Source organism: Zalophus californianus, chromosome 9, assembly GCF_009762305.2.
Source record: "Zalophus californianus isolate mZalCal1 chromosome 9, mZalCal1.pri.v2, whole genome shotgun sequence".
In the NCBI taxonomy this organism is placed as follows: Eukaryota; Metazoa; Chordata; class Mammalia; order Carnivora; family Otariidae; genus Zalophus; species Zalophus californianus.
The window spans coordinates 65,194,418-65,216,885 of NC_045603.1; the positions used below are offsets into that span (position 1 = coordinate 65,194,418).

A 22,468-nucleotide genomic window follows, 5' to 3' on the forward strand; every position below is an offset into this window, starting at 1 on the left:
ACAAAACTAAAAGGCAACCTTCAGAATGGGAGAAGATATTCTCAAATGACCTATCAGATAAAGGGCTAGTATCCAAAATACATAAAGAACATATTAAAGTCAACACCTCCAGGAGCGGCCTGGGTGGCTCAGTTGTTAAGTGTCTGCCTTCTGCTCGGGTCATGGGATCGAGCCCTGCATCGGGCTGGGCTCCCTGCTCTGCGAGAAGCCTGCTTCTCCCTCTCCCCCTCCCCCTGCTTGTGTTCCCTCTCTCGCTGTGTTTCTCTCTGTCAAATAAATAAATAAATCTTAAAAAAAATTTATTGGCTTTAGATTACATGTCTTCTCAAAATGATTTTGTGCTGCAACTGTAGATAAACAATTTTACTGTTCTCCCCCAGAGATGAGGAAGTCCTTTGAGAGGCTGAATGACTTAAATGCATGGCTCTGATCTTGTTTGTTCTCACATTCCCCTTTACATGTTATGTAGCATGATATTAGCATTGATTTGGAGTCTTGTTGAGTCCACATAGTCAAATAGATACCTCATGTAGTCAATACACAACAGTAAGTTGATATAACTGAGAATTGGAATATGTAAACTATCAAACCAGATTTCAAATTTATACCTCTTTGATGTTGATGCAGCAATTGCAAATAGTGTTCTAGACTACAAAGGTACTAGCACACATACCCAAGACATAGGTGCAATAATTTTTTTGCTCAATATAGCACTAATTATAATAGATTTGACTTGGAATCAGCTTGAATAATCATCAATGGGAGAATGGCTAAGTAAATTACGTATTATGAATATCCCATAGGCATAAAGAGGAAAAAGATAGGTATTGCATGTAGGCATGAAAAGAACTCCAAAGCACATAATTAAATGATGAAAACAAGCTGGAGCATACAAATGGATCTCATATATGTATAGAAAAATGCCTCTGAGCATATCTGCTAAATCATTATATCTAGGTAAGGTGGTATAGTGTTTAATGATATGGCAGAAGATTGTTTCATAGTTTCTTACATAATGAAAGACTAATGAAAAGCAAGTTTGTCTTGTTTTTACTCATTTGACTATCCTGATATTCAGCTCACTTGTATTTACAAACCTATTTCATATACACATGGGAAGATGATCAGGAGATAAACTCAGTCACTTCTCAGTTTCCATAGTAAATCCCAGGAGGGTTCATCCACCTTGTATTTGGTCTGTGGGAAAATCCTGGCTTCCTACACAGGGACTAGATTTTCTTTTCCCTCCCTGATCCTATGGAACTCTCATCAGAATGGTAGGATTTGAGAAGGGAGGGAAAACTGAATGGGAAGAAATTAGAGAGGGAGACAAACCATGAGAGACTCTTGACTCCCGGAAACAAACTAAGGATTGCAGATAGGGAGGTGGATGGGGGGATGGGGTAACTGGGTGGGTGATGGGCATTAAGGAGGGCACATGATGTGATGAGCACTGGGTGTTATACACAATTAATGAATCATTGAACATTATATCAAAAACTAATGATGTACTATATGTTGGTGAATGGAATTTAAAAAAGAATGGTAAGATTTGTCATTCAGTAGTTCAAAGTGCTTGCTTCAACCCAGAATTTCCAGCAATGTTGCATAATAAAGTCCCCTGTTGCCCTCCCAAAAGTTCTTTTTAGTTAATGCGTCCAAAGTCAAACTTCTAGTGTGACCCTAGGGACTGCCTAACATTAGCCAGCTGCCTCTTAGTCTCCCCATTCAATTCTAAAACCCATCAACTGACAAAACCCAGCTGCCTACCTCTGATTGGTTACATGGGAGGATCCATTATTTGGACAGTGCAAACAGCAAGGTATTTATCATAAAGGAATTTAAGTGGACAAATGATTGTGTGATCAGGATTAAGAAAGATGAAAGAAATTGCTCAAATGAGATGATTCTCAAGCAGAAATTAGAAAAGGTTTCTGAAGATTTATCTATAGGGTCTTTTGGAGACTTGGTAAACACTTCTTTTTTTCTCATCCAGCTTTTTAGACTGAAAATTATACCTTTTCACAGAGTAGTTGTGGTACATCCTCTCTTTATGGGAATCACCTGAGCAAGTATGGCTTCACTTATTAACGCTCAGCTCCAGAATACAAGCCAAGAGCCTAATAATGTCCTTCCTAAATTGTCTGATGTTTTTGTTCCTTCTCACCAGCTCCATGAGCTACTTTCTTCTCCCTTCTCTCTTGCCTTTCCTCTCTTTATGGCTTTCTTAGACACTTATTTTTTATTCCTTTCATCTAAACTCTTTTTCACTGTCTTAGAACTCTTTTGCAATGCACTAGTTTTTATATGTTCCCTAAGATGTTCTGGTCAGCTTTTCAGATGTATCTCTTCCTCATCCTTTGAAATTTAAGCATTTTAAATAAATTGAAAACTGAGTTTGTTAAAGCTTTTATGTAAATTAATTAAATTATTATAACACTGCAAAGTGGGTGTTGTTATCCTCACTGTGCAGATGGGAAACATGAAATTAAAAAGATGAAATTTCTTTTTAAGCCTGCATATCTAGAAAATAGCAGATCTGGGATAGGGCCCAACATATGTCTGCCTCCAGGGAGGTCTGCGTCTGCTGCTTCTCCTTGCCTTTTGGCATAGAGCCTGCATTTTATCAGGGTCTGGAAAGGTTGGGCCACTGAGATTACCTGACCAGGTAAGAACATCAAGCACATTATTTCTAATCTTTGTAGATTAAAATCTTCTTTATGCCCTGAAATCCAGGGAGTTGCACTTTTGCAGTTAAAAAACAAGTCACAGAGTTTGTATCAGGTAAGTTAGATTTGTTTTATGCAATTTTATGAGTTGTCAGCTTTTCCTTAAATATCAGTACTATAAAATATCTTTAAGAAATGCATACATTGCAACAATAAGTATATTTGGTAGATCTTGCTTTCTTAAGCAGAGATCTTGCCACTTTGTCTTCATATGTATGTATAAAACCAAGAAGTAAATAAAGTCAAAGCTGACTATATATAGCATATAGTACATTTGAATCAATAGACTTCTAATTCCCTCACAACAGAAATTGTTGAGTTATTGTCAGCATAAACTTATCCATTTCTGACAATGTGCATAATTTTGGATGTCAACATAAAGCAATAAACAAAAGAAAATCAATAGGATACTTGCAAAAAAATCACAACACTGTAAAACTCACCCAGATCTATATTTGTGGAGCAAATGCACAATCATTTGTTTATAAGTTTCTAGTTCAACATTTTCTTTTATTCTGCAAATCTATACCTAAAAATTAAGTTATTTAAAATATTTAAAAATCATCAAGAAAGCCAAATAGTTCAGTAATTCAAGATGTGTTTTCCATTTCTGTTTGACTCTAGTTGCTTTTTTTGTACCATTTTGACTGTGAAAATATGGCTTTAATGCTGTTAACTAAAGATCTCAAGGCATAATCATGTTGGTAGAGAGGGTTAACATAGCGAGCACGTTGGGCACTCATCACACCTGAACAACTGGGCCAGCTACTTGGTTGACATGTGCAGGGCAAATAACTTGTTGGATTTCTACCCTAACCAGCTGATTTTACATTGCATTAACAGAATATTAGATTTTCTGTTGCTTCAATTATAGGGATTTGAAGTATGATTCCTCATTTGCTTTTCGATTTTGGTCACTTTACCTAGCATATATTTTACATATGTTGGTCAAGTTCTATATATTCTTATTTCTTATGGAAGTAAGAATTCACAGTTTTCACTTAAAAGCAAAGGAAAAGCTCTTGAATAGTTGTCTTAATTATGTATTTGAATACATAATTTGTTTATTTGGCATGTGTATGGTGGGTATAGAGGGAGTGTGTTTATTTATTTATTTATTTGTTTTTAATTTTATTATGTTAGTCATCATAAGTTTTTGATGTGGTGATCCACGATTCATAGAGGGAATGTGTTTTAACCAAGAATAACATTTTACTATCAGATTTATATTGTAAACACAATGGCCTTGTAACTAAGGGAAATACACTGTAATTGTTTTCTATAAATTTTTATATTTTAAGAAATATCATTTAGCTTTAATTTGATCTTCCACAGTGGAAAATTCTAAGTAAAACATAGTTATTCAATTTGTGTGGAGGGGGAGTTATTCAAGAATTTTAAAAACATTTTTCGTTTTGAAAAATTGTAAACATATAGGAAAGTTGAAAGAGTAATATGATAGTATAACTTTCACCTAGATCCACAAATTGTTAGCATTTTGCTACATATACTTTATTAATTTATTTATATATAGTATTGTATTATGTATGTATGTATGTATCTAATTTGATCTGCTGAATCATTTGAAAGTAAGTTATGACACTGCAGCACCTCACTTGTGAATACTTAAGCATTCATCGCCTATGAATAAGGATATTCTCTTACATAATCACAATCCCATTGACAGACCTGAGATAAATAACAGTAACTCGATAAATATCTAATACTGAGTTTGTGTTTTAACAGATGGGATTTGAAGCCTTTTGAAATGTAGGTAGTGCTTCCTTGCCTCTAAGATAGTATTTCAGCTCTAAAGAATTGTTACAGTGTCATTCTTTTGGTGCCTCACCATGTTGTCCATGCTTCTAGGACAAATGTGACTGCTATAGGGTACCAGAGATGTGAGGTAGTAAGCTTTGTCATTTGGTGCTCTTCCTGGCAAGCTGGAACTGGAAACTCCAGAAGGTGATATTAGTTACTGTGCGATGTATACAGCTAGTCCTCACTCATGTGGAGAAGTACTGTTTAAAAACTTGTCAATCAATTGCTTAATAGGAATCATTGTGATTTGTATATAAATCCTTGGGAAGTTTTACTGCAGTATAATTTATGTAATAATACTATTGATTTCCAGGTTTGTTTAGTAAAGCTTTGTGAAATGAAACCAGACCAAAGACCTCCCTTAACCCACCCCAGAGCATATGAGGTATCTCATCACTCAAGGAGCGAGACATAAAGCAAAAGCAGGACACATATAGAAAAAAGGTGATGGTTATCTTTGGCACTTCTTATTTTATATTTCCCCCCAATGCCAAGTGCCCCTTATAAAGTAAGGGACTTCAACTAATACAGACTATTAGAAACTTGTATCTTGGTTACATTGACTGGCTTGTCTTTTCTTTCTTTCTCTTGCTTTCTTTTTCTTTCTTTCTTTCTTTCTTTCTTTCTTTCTTTCTTTCTTTCTTTCTTTCTTTCTTTCTTTCTTTCTTTCTAGCAGTCTCTTGCTCATTCATTCATTCATTTGTTCACGTTTTTCACTATCACATTCTGAATAACCCTTATGGGCTATTTATTATGCTTCGTACCCTTTGTCTGACTCTGAAATTAACACTTCTCGGGGAACTTTTAGTTTGGGCAAGAGCCAACTAATTTCCTCCACATAATGGTGTTAATATCTAGAAACAAACCTATTCTGTTATGTTTCCAGAGCTTTACTTTAAATTTTGAAATAGAGACTAAAGAAATAAATCAATAATGGTCATGTTTCAGGAATGAACCACAATAAAAAAATGGAAGTTTTAATATAAATTTTAAAGCACCTGATTGAGATGACATTGACAAAAAGCTGAAAATATTTAATGTATAAATTTGCTGAGTTTGGAGGTAAGTATACATCGGTGAGACCACCACTATAATCTATGCCATAATATATCCATCACCTTCAAAGTTTCCTCCCACCCTCTTTATTTATTAACTTTTTGTGTCTGAAAATAACATTTAAGATATATCCTGTTAGCCACTTTTTAAGTATATAATACAGTATTACTAATTATGGTCATGATGGTATATGGTAGATCTCAGGACTTATTCATCTTGTGTAACTGATTTTGAACCCTTTGACTAATACCTCCCTATTTCTCCTCCTCTTAGCCCCTGGTAACCATATTCTACTCTCTGCTTCTATGAGTTTGACTATTTTAGATTCCTCATATAATTGTTATCATATAGTATTTTTCCTTCTGCATCTGGCTTATTTCACTTAGCATATAATCCTCCAAGTTCATCCATGTTGTTGCAAATGGCAGGATTTCCTTTTTTAAGGCTGAGTAATACTCTATTACATGTATATATGGCACTTTCTTTATCCATTAATCTGTGATGGACTCTTAGGTTGTTACCATGTCTTGGCTACTGTGAATAATGTGGCAGTGAATATTGGAGTGCACATATTTCTTCAAGAGGAAACTTTAACAAAGAAAGTCCTTCACTATCAGCCAGGCCAGAGATTCTGGGTAGGCTGGTTGATGGGGACCATGAGCAGGCTGGCTGATGGGGTATGTGGGTTGGTATTGTGCCCTTTGCTGGGGTTCACAGGCAGGCAGGTGGTGCTGGGATATATGGGGAGGTAAATCTGGGACTGGCATCTGTGGGTATGCTTGCTCTCTCTTTCCCCCATGGGAGAAGTTGTGGGTCAAGGATCTTTATGCAGTCCTCTATGCTGTTGTGAGAAGGTTGACATGGGTAAAGGTATTTCTTACCCTTTCAAATGTGTCTTTTCTCATTTCTGTGTTCCACCAGAGTGCTGTAATCTGTCACCTGGATTCCAGATCATTCATAAAGGTATTTTCATCCATGGATGATTGTTAAATTGCTGTTTCTTTGGGGGGATTAGGGCTGGGACCTCTTATTCCACCATCTTACTAACATCACTCCTTAATTTTATTTTTAAAAGATTGTTCTGAGAACCTCTAAATTATGTTAAAGAAGAAACTTACCAGGAAATCAAACCCCTAGCATTGACTTTTATCACAATGGTTGTTTCTTTGCAAGGTATTGCCTTGATCCAAGGTTTGGATTCTCTCTGCAGTTCATGGAATCTCTGGATCTAGTTAGTTGGACTATGTTTGTTGGTAGCCAAGAGAAAGGGAATTTTATTTTGTATGTACTGGCTCTGAAGTCATACAGCACAAACCTCACTCCTGGCTACTGTGAATCCTTACTTGGGTTCTCTTGCTTTGCTCTTAGGGTGATGGGGTGATCTCAGGATGAGCACTGAGAGCCCCCATGTGTAATATTGCTATATCTAAAGAGTGAAAGAGTAAGAATTTAAGAGATCATCTCCATAGTCTGACCCCAAGTAATTATAAATAAATACCTATATGTTGCCCACAATTTATTATTTTTCATTGCTAGTGTTGAGTCCATCATAAATGTTAACTTCCAATTTATGATTTTCTACTTCTCCTTTAAAACAGTATTCTTTTTTCTTTCTTTTTTTTTATTAACATATAATGTATTATTTGTCTCAGGGGTATAGGTCTGTGATTCATCAGTCTTACACAATTCACAGCACTCACCATGGCACATACCCTACCCAATGTCCATCATCCAGCCACACAATCCCTTCCACCCCCCTCCACTCCAGCAACCCTCAGTTTGTTTCCTGAGATTGAGTCTCTTATGAAAAAAAAAAAAAAATCAGTCTCTTATGGTTTGTTTCCCTCTCTGGTTTCATCTTGTTTCATTTTTCTCTCCCTTCCCCTATGATCCTCTGTCTTGTTAAAATAGTATTCTTAATGTTGACTTCACAAGCTGAAGAGTTTTATTACTTACTGGATCTGAAAGTATTGTTGCCACAAAACATTGTACTACCAACTAAGAATTCAGATAATTAGGTTTTGTTCCTTACATGGACTGGGATGCTTAGCTGTTCAGTCAGTGAATCAACAACAGGATAGATCCCTCAGTCTTCACTGATGGAGTAAATGAAGTAATGTTGAATTAGAATAGCAAGGGCCAGGGAGCACCTCCAGTTTGAGGCAAGAATATTGAGCAGTTATATTGAGACTTAGGTGAAGTCTAAAATATCAGGCCAGTATGAGGATATATGCACAAGTTTCAAAGTATGAGGAGAGAGTTTAGATAACCATATGGGGGCCTTAAAACCTGCAATAATGGCCTCGACAGGAGTGGTGACTACATATATTCCTGGATATGTGAGTTTTAGGGTTAGCATGATGATCTAATCAAAACATTGTCCTATTAAGTGGAAACAGCTTCTCATGACCGATTGTAGTCATAGCATTGCCCACCTAAAATATCACTGGGCATCATGATCTAGGCTACCAGTTTTTAAAACTTTATTATTACTTTGTGAATGTATTTTAAAATTAAATTACAATGTGATGCCATTAAATAAAATGAAGGAAATTTAAAAGTATAAGAATCCAGAACAATCTAATTCCACATCTAGTTTCTAATTTCTTGATGTCTTATTGTCCTCCTATCCTGTAATAGTTTCTTACACTTCACATTGACTCCTATGCCCATGATCGTGCACATACTTTTATCATTATCAATACCTTTATAATTTATTGTGTACATGTGGGCATGCCTGCACACAGCCACATGAACAACCAATAATCTCATTTACACTTTATTGAAAACAAATGGAAGCAGTCAAATGGAAACTCACTTCTTGTACTCTTGATTGTCTCTCCTAGACATAGAATACAGAAAGTATCCCTGCTCCTACCTAAGTCCTTTGAATCTAGACTTAATCCTACCTCAATTTCTCAGGTAATTCACTCCTGAGATTTTCTTCTCTACCTTCTTCTCATATCAGGAAACTTCTTTTCAAATGTATCACTCTAAACTACATTATGGCTCTAAAAAAGATCATAATAAAAAATAGGATCTTGGCTTATTTAAAATACCAATGGCAAGATGATGACCAAGAAATTAACTTTTAAATACCCGAATGTGGATTGTGGAACAGTAATGAAAAGATATTCATATTGAATAAGATCTAGGTAGTGGGGTACTGAGATGCACTGAAAGACTTTTGGTGGATCTTCTTGTTTTCCAGAGAGAATACTTCTCTATGTGGCAATGAAAAACTACAGTGCTATCAGTGAGTTCATTCTCCTTGGACTATCCATTGACCCTAATATTCAGGACATGCTCTTTGTGTTATTCCTTCTGATTTATCTCTTCACTCTGATGGGAAATTTCTTGATGCTGCTGGTGATTAGGGCTGATTCCCACCTCCACATGCCCATGTACTTCTTTTTGAGACAGCTCTCCTTCCTGGACCTCTGCCACTCATCTGTCACAGTCCCCAAGATGCTGGAGAATCTACTTTCTGAAAGCAAAACCATCTTTGTAGAGAGCTGCCTGGCTCAGGCCTTTTTTGTGTTTGCCACGGGGGGTGCTGAGGCCTGTCTCCTGGCTGTGATGGCCTATGACCGCTATGTAGCCATCACCTCCCCTCTGCTCTATGGCCAAGTGATGGGCAACCAGCTCTGTGTTGGGATGGTGTGGGGTTCCTGGGGCCTGGCCTTAGCTGATGCTCTCATCAATATCCTCTTGGCTGTCAATTTAGACTATTGTGAGGACCAGACTATTCCCCACTTCAGCTGTGAGCTGTCTTCTCTCTTCTCTCTGTCTTGCTCTGATACCTCCACCAACTTCACATTCCTGCTCTGCTCCTCTGTCCTACATTTCTTTGGAACCTTCCTTATGATTGTTTTCTCCTATGCCCAAATTGTCTCCACCATCCTGAGTATCAGCTCCACCTCAGGCAGAGGCAAGGCCTTCTCCACCTGCTCCTCCCACCTCACTACTGTGACCTTGTTCTATGGCTCAGGTTTCCTCAGCTATCTCTTGCCAACTTCAGGCTCCCCTATGGAGATGATGTTCTCCTTACAGTACAGTGTGGTCACTCCCATGCTAAACCCCCTCATTTATAGCCTGCAGAACAAGGAGGTGAAGGCAGCTATGGGAAGAATATTCAGAAAATACTTGCATTCTTTCATGTAGTAGACACAAAATCATGACTAAAGGGAAACTGAACTATTATGCTACATGATCAAATAATGGATTTTAAGTAGAGTTTCTTGGTTGTTCATGATGCTAGATGCTACAGAGAACATAGTGGCATTTATTTCCTTGAAAATGCTCATGAAGAGGACAGAAAACTAATATCTCAGGCTGATTAGGGTGAATTTGTATTTAGAAAAGGAGAAATGAATCAGATACCCTTCTTTTTTAGGGGATCATTTTATAAAAATATTATTTTTTATATCTATGTGGACATCTATTGCTATTGGTTGCTCATTACTCCTTCACACTTCTTCAAATAATTACACCCAAATCCTTAGGAAAACTAGTTCTCTCAAATTTATGTCTGCAAACATCCTCATTTCCTCACCAGCAAAGGAAAACTAACAATAAATGTATCTCATACCTGTTGAGATGATTAAGTAAGATAATAAAGGTAAGGTACTGTATTAGTTTTCTATTGCAGCTATAACAAATTACCACAAACTTAGTGATTTAAAATGGCAGAAATACATTATCTCTGAGATCTTTATGTCAGAATCTGGATAGGCTCAACTGATTCCACTTTTCTGGATCACACAAGGCCCAAATCAAGCCAGCAGGCCTTACCTGAAGGATCTGGAGGAGACATCATTCAGGTTGTTGGCAGAAGTCAGTTCTCTGAGTTCCACAAACTGAGGTTCCTGTTTCTTTGCTGGCTCTTGGCTGGGAATTGTTCTCAGTTTCTAGGGGCCACACAGTCTCTGGCTAATGGCCCTTATCCATGATTAAAGCCAACAATGGTCAGTTGAGTTCTACTTATGCTCATATTATCTCTGACCTTCCCTTCTGGCTTTTGTTCCTGACTACAGCTGGAGAAGTTTCCCTGCTTTTAAGGATTCATGTGATTAGACGGAGCCCACCTGGATAATCCAGGATACTCTCCCTATTTTAAGGTCTACAATTTTATACATCTGCCCAATCCCTTATGCCATATAACATATTCATAGTTTCCAGGGATTTAGGAGGACCTCTTTGGGGGGCAGCCTGCCTAACACAGGAACTTAGCACACTTCTTGACATGAGTTAAGAAATGTAACAAATTAGTTATTGTTACTATTTTTGTTAAATATATGACCTCAGGAAGGACAACTGCTAGGGGAGCCAGATTTCATGGTCTCTTTAGGCACTACAGTCAGATTGACTCTGTTCCAAATGCTGTCTTTTTTTGTTGTTTATTCCTGCTAAGTACTTGAATTTCCTAGAGTAAGATTCTGAATAACCTCACTTGGATCTTGGTTTTAATCCTTGCCTCAGTGTACTGTTAGGAGAAAGGGATAGAAAGTGAGCCTCTCCTAGGTTATTGGATCACCCCGTATTACAGACATAAATTTGAGAGAACTAGTTTTCCTAAGGATTTGGGTGTAATTATTTGAAGAAGTGTGAAGGAGTAATGAGCAACCAATAGCAATAGATGTCCACATAGATATAAAAATAATATTTTTATAAAATGATCCCCTAAAAAAGAAGGCTATCTGATTCATTCAGATGATCCTTTTTATAATTATTTACTATCAGATTCAGTTGCTTACAACTAAAGAATGGTAACTGATATAGGTATCAAAGGTGAAATTAAGTCAACTGAACTTTAGTGAAATGCAAAGTGTTTAGAATTAGTTATTTGGTTAAGATTTGAGAAAAGAAAGTAATTTGTATGCTACCCTTCCTCTTCTGCTTTGTGAATCATCCTTTTTTCCCCCAAAATTTCCTTTTCTGCCTTTAATCAGGTCATCCACAGTCAGTTTCTGTTGTTTTCAAAGAAAGCAAATTAGTTTTGAAATTGGAACTGGAGATTGATTTGTAGACAACACCTCTCAGGGAAGTGAGGATATGTAGAATTAGTTATTGTGCTAAGATGTGTACAGTGAAGTGAGTTGTCCTTCCATTTTTTTCTGCTCATGATGTGTAATTGCCACCGTTAAGACCCATGATTGCCCGAGACTGTGGATATTGTGCTAAGCCTCTGAATAAGGAAAAAGTGCTAAAATTAAGCAAGTCCAAGAGAAAGAGGAATGCCAAGACCACAGGTCTTCTGTTGTCAAGATAATTATTTCATTTCTTGATTTTTGACCTTAAAGTACAGAATGAACTTCAGGGCCTTTCTTTCCCTATGCTGAAACGATATCTTTCATTTTACAGATATAGAGCAGAGGCTATACAAAATAACTCAGAGATTGATTCCATGAATTTGCTATCACAACAGGTTGCTTATGGGAGAATTAGATGTTTATCAGGGAATTGTATCATCTGAATAATTGGAATAATGACATTGTGGAGAATTTGGAGGACCTGGAAAACAACGAACCTCTAATCTCGCTAAAGCTACAATGTCTACCTTGCTTAGCATGCTGTCTCCCTAATGGAAGAAAGTTAGGAACTTCTCCTATCTTATATTCTTCCATGATGCTCTATTGAGGCGTAGAATTCAAACTAACATGGCCTGAAAGCTAAAATCAGAATCAGAGGAGGAAAGAATTACACATAGAAGAAATGATAGTAATGGATAAATTTTTATCTCCAATAATCTAGGGAATATTTCTAGGAATGAATTTTATTTTCTAACTAAGGAGTGTATAATTAATTGCTGTGTGGTGGTGTTTTTTAAAAAAATTTTTACATATATATTAATCCAGACATCATTTTATATAAATACCTAAATGAGATCATATCATACAGTCTATTTCCTGGTGATTTGGGGCCCGGGGAGCAGGGGGCTTGCCACCCTTTCAACATCTTCTCCTACTTATTTTCCACTCAAGGTAAACCATGTTAACTACAAAGTATTTATCTTTCTTAACTTTCTTTGGCTTATATATTCATATTCAAATTTCTGCATGCATATTCTGTCATATATATATGTATATATAGAAACTTTTCTATCTCTGTTTAAACACTATATATAATACACATTTTTCTTTTCTCATTCATTAATAATTTATAAAACTTACTACATGTCAAATGGCATAGCTCTAATTCATTTTTTTGTGTGTCAGCATTAAATCCCATCTTGTGACTGTGTCATAGTTTCTCAAGCCATTCCCCTACGTATGGATTCACTTTGCTTCCATTTAAAAAAATTTTTTTATATGAGTATAGTTGGCATACAATATTACATTAGTTTCAGGTGTAGAACATAGTGATTAACTTCTTTATACCTTATGTTAGGCCCACCACAAGTGTAGCTACCATCTGTCATAATGCAACACTATTACAATATCATTGACATATTCCTTATGCTGTGCCTTTTATTCCTGGATTTATTCCTTCCATAACTGGAAGCCTGTATCTCCCACTCCCCTCCACCCATTTTGCCCATCCCCTGACCCATCTCCCCTCCAGCAACCATCAATTCTTTGTGTTCACAGGTCTGATTCTGCTTTTTGTTTATTTGTTTATTTGTTTTGTTTTTAGACCATGTAAAAGTGAAATCATATGGTATATGTCTTTCTCAGTCTGACATGTTTTGCCTAGCCAAAATATGGAAACAACTTTGCTTCCCATTTTTAACCACTACAAAAAATGCTACAATAAACATTTTTCAGTACATAACATGAAATTTAATGTTTTTATTTATCTAGAATTGATTCCCAGAAATAGAATTGTAAAGTGTATGTGTATTTCTAATTTTAATTGATGTTGCCAAATTGTTTACCAGGTATACTTTACATTTCCACCAGCAGAGTAAGAGTGCCCTTTAACCCCTACTGAGCCTGCAATATGTTATAGTTTATTATATAATGATATTTTTATTTCAGTTTGTGTTCTTCTGACTACTAGGCAATATTAACACCTTTCCACATATTAGTTCACTATTTGCATTTGATCTTTTGTGATGATCATAACCATAGCCCATTTTACTTTTGGCTTGTTTGCGGTTTTTATTAATGTTTTAGAGCACTTTACATTTCAGGTATGTTAACCATTTGTATTCTACGCAGCAAGTGTTTTTTCAGCTCTATTATTTGCTCTTATCTTTTTTTATGGTATCTTTTGCCATGCCAAAGTTTTTGTTTTTATATATTCATACATAATTTATTTTCTTTAAACATCAAGTCTCTTTACCCATCTATGTAAAGGTTTGCCTCAGCTTTGATTTTAAAAAGTTTCCTAGATGTCCTTCTTATTAGCCTTTAATTTTTAACTTTTTACATTTAAGTCTGTAATCATTTGGAATTCATGTTTGTACTTGGTGTGAAATAGATGTCTAAATTCATGAACATGTTGGATAACAACTTGTGACAGCAACATTAATAAATGACTCATTCTTTTCTAACTGAACTAAAATAGCAAATGAGTCACACTAAATCTGAGATATATTTATGGGTTTTTAATTTTAACGATGTCCTACTTATCTCTTTTTATTAAAATATTATGTGGATATTTGGCAAGATAAGGCTCCTTCAATATCTTCCTCCCCACCACTATCATTCCTCCTCAGTTCTATTAAATGAGCTTCAGTATCCTTTTTTCAACTTCAAAGAAATACAATTTTGGCATTACAACTGAAATGGCATCAAATTTAGAAACTAGTTTGGGAACTAACATAACGTAATTAAAAAAAAACTAGTTTGGGGATAGTAGACTTTTAATGATATTTAGTCATCCCAATAAGAATACTCTCACAAGAATATATCTTTGAATTTGTTCAGACATTGTTTATATCCCTAAATAAAATTTCACAGATTATCATTATGTAGGTCCTGTGCCATTCTTCTTAAATGTACCCATAAGTATAAAAAAATTCTGTCACTATTATAAATGGGTTGTTTTCCCATTTTTGTTTATAGGTTCTTACTAATAGTACAGAGAAAGATGGCAAGTTTTAAATAATTACTGTTTTACCCAGTATAGAAGATTCTATGGATTGCATTTGTTTGAATCCCTTCCTATCCTATTCTAGAATGCAGAAACTAGAAGAGTAACAACTATATTTGCAAACTCCATTGGATCTAGCTTTAAGAATCTTTCTTAGGTTTCAGACATATTCATATGAAATAATAATTTGGACCTTAATCCTAGGAGAACGAACAATGGCAAGATGTGAGTTATCCTTTTTTCTGACCTAGATCATGGTAGAGATAGCATGACTTTGCAGACAGCAGCTGTGGTGAAGACGCCGTGATTTAGAAGCTTCTACAATAGTAGAGACAGCTTTTGACTAGGTTGAAAGTAGCATGGCTCTTTAGTCAACTGCAGCAGTAGAAATTTCCTAATTCCTTGGCTTTCTGTACCAGTGGCTCCAGCTTTTCCTATTGTGACAAGGGAGTGGTTCTAGGATCTGTGTAGATTATTAACTAGAAGATCATCCTGGTGCCTGCTCCTCCAGCCCTTCTTAAAAATTTTCATAAGCAGGGGCACCTGGGTGGCTCAATTGGTTAAGCGTCTGCCTTCAGCTCAGGTCATGATCTCGGGGTCCTGGGATCAAGCCCCACATTGGGCTCCCAGCTCAGCAGGGAGTCTTCTTCTTCTTTGCCCCCTCTGACCCTCCCCCTCTCATGCTCACTCTCTTTCTTTCTCAAATAAATCAATAAAAATATTTTTAAAAATTTTCATAAGCAACTGAGACCTGTATCAAATTCCTTTCTGTGGTTTCAGGTGAACCCAGATGGATGCAATGAGCCACTGTACCAAAATCTCTTATTAACTCTTTTTTCTTTTACTATAATAATCTCTTAAGTGTCCTAGACATGCAATTATACAACCAAGAAAAGAAATTTTATAGTGTTTATTTCTCATATCCATATAGTAATTTCATTCTTTTTTTTAATTTGTGAAAAAGTTTTTTGAAAATGAAAATATTTAATAATGATATCAATGAGCATCCCTGGCTTATTCTTAAATTTAACTGAATTTTTTTTAGTATTTCACTTTTGAGATAATATTTCCTATAATATTTTATTTTAGGACTAGGTTGCTATTTATTAGCAATGGGTACAGAATTTTATAAATTACTTTTCAGCATCTACTACTATTGCCACAGTTTTACTTCTTTGATTGTTTGATATTGTCAAAGCAAGAATTGCACTAGATAAAATAAAGAAATAAAGAAGACTGTGTTCAAGACTATTGCAGTAGAAAGTCCAGAACTGAGTCTGAACTCAACTCCACTGAAACAAAAGATGGTAGGGTTTTAAGAACTATGGTGAGGGGGAAGATCCTAGGTTATCTGTGTTTGCTAATTGGCTTTACCCAGAGGAAAAGTAAACTCTCTTGTATCTTCATGACAGGTGGTAGTTTTACAACTTAGACCAATGTGCCCTTGAAATTTGGCTCCTACCCTCCCACAGAATCTGGGAGATCCAAGGTGCTTATCTTTCTTGAGATTGCATTTCAAAAAGATATTTCCCAGTTCTTTCAGAAGGACATTCCTGAGTTGTAAAATTGGCAACAGGCCTTTTAAAAGATTACATCTCAAAGAGATAGAGAAATGATTTATGATAACAAGTTTTCTAAAGTAAATGTTCTAAGGAAAGAGAAGTCAGGGGTCTAGCATCAGGAAAAAGAAAAAAGCCCATCTCAAGACTAGTCAACCTGAGGGACACATTAGGCCATCTTGTTGTAATGTTTTTGTAGTAAACTTCCTGATATGAAGCCGTCCTTATATTTTGGCATTAATCCTTGTTTGGTCATACTGAATTTTAGTTTGATACATTGCTATGTTCAATTCACTAATAGTTTACTCAGAATATTTGCATCAGTAATAATAATTTTATTCTATAGTTTTCTGGTTATCTTTTCTCATTTTATATTAACGGACTGCAGAGATTACTCATTGTCACCAAATACCTATTATTACAGTTCTTTATCCAAGCACATGTATATGCAGAATAATTCTTTAACCAGTCTTTCTTGCAGCCATGTGTGACCACATGATTAAATTCAGACCAGTGAGGTATAATGTGAAAGTTTTAAGGAGTCATTCTTGAAAGAGTACTGTCTCTTGCATTTTCCCACTTTTTTCTTATCCCTTTCTCCTTATTGCTTGTTCGACTGCATTTATAATGCAGGAGCAGGGATACTCATGTTGTCTACCACATGACTTTGGGAATGGAAGCCACTCAAATATGAGTTGCTGGGATGCTGAAGACTTTGGGAAATAAAGCCATAATAGCAACCCTGAATACCTACAGACTTTTACATGACAAAAATAAAATTCTGTGTTTCTTAAGCTATTATTGTTTTCGTCTCAGATACTTATAAATAAATATTATCCTAAAGGATATAGAATGTGATTCCAGGAAATGGAGAAACAAAACCTATAATATGTGGGGTTTGGTGCAAGCAGTCAAGCAACAGGCAGTAGGGATTTAGAAACTGAATACTAGGGGCACCTAGGTAGCTCAATTGGTTATGTGTCCAACCCATGATCTCAGCTCAGGTCTTGATCTCAGGGTTGTGAGTTCAAGCCCAGTGTTGGGCTCCATGCTGGGTGTGGAGCCTACTTAAAAAAAAAAACCAAACCCTGAATACTAGAAAATCCAACACCCTAGTTAAGTTATAATAAATTATTTGATCAAAGTTTCATACATGGTACCCTGAAAGGCAACCCATGTGCTTACTGATAACATAACATTAGAGGAAATGATAGTAAAAATACAGGATGTTGGTGGATGTTGACTGCCTTCTTTTTATTTTAGCAAAGTCTTATGAAAGATAAATTATGGTTAGAATTCCTGCCCACAAGCAGAAATGGAAAGAAATACAGTCTACCGAGTTACTTTTTGCCTACAGTTAACAATCTGTATTAACTGAGAGTTCTGTAACTGAGAGTTTTAACGGGAATGAAATGTTGATTGCTTCTGATCTGAAACTGATACAGTTATAAGCACTGGCTTTGATGAAAGGCCATAATAGGAGATGAGATTAAATTCCTTTCACACCAAAAGGCAAAAACATACTGGCAAAGCAAGGTTTTGAGTGTTACTTTCTCACTAAAATCCATTGATTCAGATAGCCTCAAAGTGTCCCAATTAAATAGGGGTGAGGGGAGTGCAGAGCATGCTCAGCATGGAGTCTGTTTGAGATTCTCTCCCTCTCCCTCTGTGTGCTCATGTTCTCTCTCTTCCAAATAAATAAATCTTTAAAAAAAGATAATAGGGTCTTCAGACTTAAAAATGAAGGCTATTCAAGATTTAAGGCTATGATTACCTACACAGAGAACTGACAAGAAGCCTGCCCTGCAAAAACCAGTGTTTGATCAATCCCTAAAGAAAATTCTACATGTTGAAGCCCAATAAAAAGCAGGCAGTGAAAGCTATGAAGATGTTAAGAAGGACGTATTCTCCATTGCTCATCTCAGATGTGACCACGCAGGGTAATGGACAAGGAATACTCCTGAGAGTAGAGCTAAATGCTAGAAAAAATGATGGATTCAGGAGATCATCCTACCCAAAAGGAGAACCAGGGCTGTCATGTATGCTACAACAACCTTACTCTACTGCCAAGGCAGGAGTCTTCATAGCTCCTGAGCATATCTGAAAATTGTGACTGCCATTGAGTTGTTGAAGAAATCCATACAGTATTCCTGTGGAATATCTACACTCCGGACTTAGCCAATTGTCTTTCTAGTTGTGTTACTTACCTTGTCCATTGATCCCAAATTTTGACTTGAGTCCTTTCTGAAAATCTTTGTAAGTGGAGTTGTGATCTTCATGTTGCATTACATCAAGAGAAGAATGATGTCTGGTTGTTCCACTTTTTTTATGACAAGATTGATCAGTGGATCCAGGTGATTACACTTGTATCCCTTCACTGTAGAGTTCTCCAACCTTCTTTTACTTAAATATATTTACAAACCACTGATGACAATTGCCTGAAGTACTTATTTTATTTGAAGTTTCAAACTGGTAATTCTCTTATTTTCTTTTCCTTCTGCATTTATTAGCTGGAATAAATCTGAATAAAATTAAGTTCTCATATCAATTAGTGTTTATTTGATTACCCTGAAATATAATTCATATTAGAAATCATGACAACTACTTTCTTTCTTTCCCTTTAATTAGTACACCTCTATTGATGTCCAACTGAGATTTTTCTTTCTGTCCTTTATCAGTTGATTGGTTGAATAATTGAATGTGCATTGTCATTAAATCATGTCTTTTATATATTCAATGTATTAATTATTTTTTACTAAAATATTCCATTCTTGGCCTGTGGGCTTATTGCTGTGTCCTTTTGATGAGCACAATAGGTTTTGATGCTTTCCTTACTTTCTGGTACAAAAAAAATCCCAGATTTTTTTAAGCCCTAAACTTGTAATCAGCCATTTTCCTAAGGAATTCTGGTTCCTTTAATGGTATTTAGAAGCCAAACTCAGGGTACCATAGGTGATCATTACTACTTTATCAATACTCCCAGGCTTTTTCAATAGACAGAGCCATTGAAAGCAGAAAAAAAAGTAACAAGTTCATAAATATTTCAAATTCAAATTTAAAATCACAAATTCTTACTTCTTTGATTCTATATTTTCTTACTTTGCTCTTGTGCTGACTAAATATTTTTAACCTTATTTGCATAATAATTTGCTTTATCTTTCAAATATACCTATAATAATTTCAAAAAACTATCAATATTATTACTCACAATAAGACTACTGAATGAAGTGTCTCTCTCACAGAAGCAGCCCACTCAAAATCCTAAGATCAGTTGAAATAATTCTTTTCTGTGGTGATTATGTTACTTCTCTGATATATAGCTAGGCTCGTTTGTTTTAGTTTTGTTTTTTAGAATTTTGAATTTATTTTTAATATTTTAAAAGTGTAGATTAAAGATTAAAGAATTTAATCTTTTTTGTTTGGTCAAATAGATTATTCAGAAGTCAATACTATATAACAAATTACATTAAAAACAACATCACTTTCTTCCCTGTTTTACCCATCCTGTTTGTTTTCTCCATCCTCCTATATGTAATCATTCTTATTTTTATTTTATAATTAAAATATTTTTTGAAAACTAAATTATATATGTGTGTGTGTGTACACATACATATCTATATATATAAAATTTGTTTTACACACACACAGACACAGACATATATAGCCAACACCATACTGATTCCTATGGATACTTCCCTACTTACCAGGTATAATTAGATCAAATATCTTTAACAACAACTTCTCCCCTTCTGGCTCCCTGATCTTTGAGGTAACATAAGAATAGGAGAGATCACAGGAAAGCTACTGAAACTTACATTCTGCTTATATACTTTACCATGACCATCTATTTGTTATATGATAAGATACAAATTAATATGAGTTATTTTAAAATTTTAAAAAATTACCTCACTTGATTAATGTTAATATTGATTAATGTTAAACCCAGTTGAATAAATAAAATAATCTCACACACACCTGAAAGGATAATCTGGAGGTTAGTTGTGATTCTCTTTTCAGACCCCAAGCGAATTCTCTGAAGGTCCATATGACCTGTGTATTCCTGAAGGAAAAGATTCTAAATTCTCTTTTCCAACCCTACCTCTCTTCAGTTACCAGCAGACTAGCAGGAAAGCACATGTAGGAGTTCAAGTTGATTGCTTCAGTTTACAAGTTGCAAAGGTCACATGTGAGAAAATCCCTAATGTCTTCTTAAAAGTTCAAGCTTCTTAACCACCTAGTCTAGACTGTAGCTTCAAGATGTACCTCCTAGGAATATATTATTGAGCCAGTCCCCTGGGTTCCTTAGTTCAGCCTAAACCAACTGGTCTTTTGATTGGTGGGGCATTATAGTCCTTTGTTCAGATAATGCTATCAGCGAAATATTTAGAGTTACAAGGAAAATATGTGAAAATGTCAATTCCCAGAGTTGGGAAGTTGTGGTACATCTTCTTTTAATGAGTATCACCTGATCCCTGATCCTGTCACCTATTGACTCAAAACTCCAGGATACTTTCTCCACTAAGAGAATTCAAGGGCATGAAAATGTTCCTCTGAATCCTCTGATGATTTTGTCTCCTCCTAACCTACTCCTTGAGTGCTTCCTTTTCCCCTTCACTCCCTTCCTCTCTTCTTTCTTTCTAAGAGGCTTAGCTTCTCCTTGAATCCTGTCATGTTCTCACTGTTCTCAAGTCTAGACACTATCTCCAGGTCTAGAGATAGCTCTTCTGCAGTATGGCCTCAAATTATCTCTTCCCTAACACACACTAGTTTACTCCTCTGAAATACCCTTCTTCTTCCTCTTCCTGGGATACATTAACAATTAAAATAGATCAGAAATCCTGTTTCCAGCTCTTTATGTACAAGCTAATTCAATCAAATGTAAGACATATTATTTCCCCCAAATTTACTAAGTTTGCAGGTGGAGCAATTATAGTTTAAAAGATCAAACAATATCATTGAAGTTAAACAGCTAGTAAGTGACATAATTGGGTTATACCACACATATGCCTGTCTGAATTGCAGAATGTTGGCAACATTGTGCTGCACTTACTGAACCTCAGGCATAAAGCCCTTATTTTATGTTGGAGAAGCTGAGTCCACCATCTGAAAGCAGCGTGAATAGGGATATGGTAGGACATTAGGAGCCTATTTCCCACTCTTCATGGCTTAAACTGTCTCCTCATCAATGACTTCTGAGCTTCAGAGAATTACTTTATTTGCAGTTACAATAATCTTTAGATGGCCCACCCCTGAGACATGTGGGGCAGGATTGAGGCAAAATCTGGGCAAAAATGATGAACTAAGTGATGCTTATCTCCAATACACACTTAATTCTGGTTTTAGTTTTGTTTTGTTTTGTTTTTTTTCATTCGAAGTGCCTCTTCATAAACCCAGGGCTTTAGGCTCCTTTGTGACCAACCTTGTCTTTCAAAATCAATAAAATATGGGACCACTTTCTCCTTCTGCTTCTTATTCATTCATGCACTTAATAATGTTCTCTGCTAATACTTTCTGATCAACATTGTGAAATAAAGTCATTTCATATTTCATTCTGCACTGACCAGTCTTTAGCTATTTTTCCTTTGGATGGGATCCAATTAACTCTCTCCCTCTAATGATGTTACTATCTGTCAACAAAACTACTGTGTCTTGTTTTCCAAATTTGTTGATATTTTATGTTTAGAAACAGCAGAAGAAAGAAATCACTAATGGTAACATTTTGGTCATCAACCACAGTAAAAAGGTTTGTTTTTATTATTTTACTTATTTACTTATTTTTGAGGAAATCCCTCTGACACTTTACAGATACGCTTAAAAGAAATCTGATGCTCCACTTCTGTGGAGGTCAAACCCCTGATGGCAACTTTTCTTCCTGTCATTGTATTTTATGTGTGCAAATACACTATGCAAGCTTTTCCTGTCTTCACTTGTTTCAAGGATAAACTTTATCCCATAATTCATAAAATCTTTTGCAGTTAATAAGTCGGGAGTATTTGGAGGTTGAAGATAGGAAAGAGGTTTTTCTTTGTATTGCCCTAAAATCATGTCACAGAAGCATGGCAGTCCCTTTCCTTCTACACCCTGGGTATCATGGGCCTTTTGCCTGACATAAAGGATTTCCTGCTTCAATTCTCTACCAGCTGCTTTGTCCATATCCTTTGGAGATGATGCGGTGATCTGGACAGCAGGAGCCCAAATGGACACTGATCAGATCTAAATTAATGAGTGAAATATGAAAATTTTATCCATTATTTTCATAACCCA

The 22,468-nt window shown here is 35.8% G+C and overlaps 1 protein-coding gene across 1 annotated transcript; it reads left to right on the top strand.

Moving 5' to 3' along the window:
- Positions 1-8,840: 8,840 nt before the first annotated feature.
- On the top strand, positions 8,841-9,770 carry LOC113922324 (olfactory receptor 8S1-like). The gene has a single exon (XM_027594261.1). The coding sequence runs from the start codon at positions 8,841-8,843 to the stop codon at positions 9,768-9,770; it is 930 nt and encodes a 309-aa protein (XP_027450062.1).
- Positions 9,771-22,468: the final 12,698 nt, after the last annotated feature.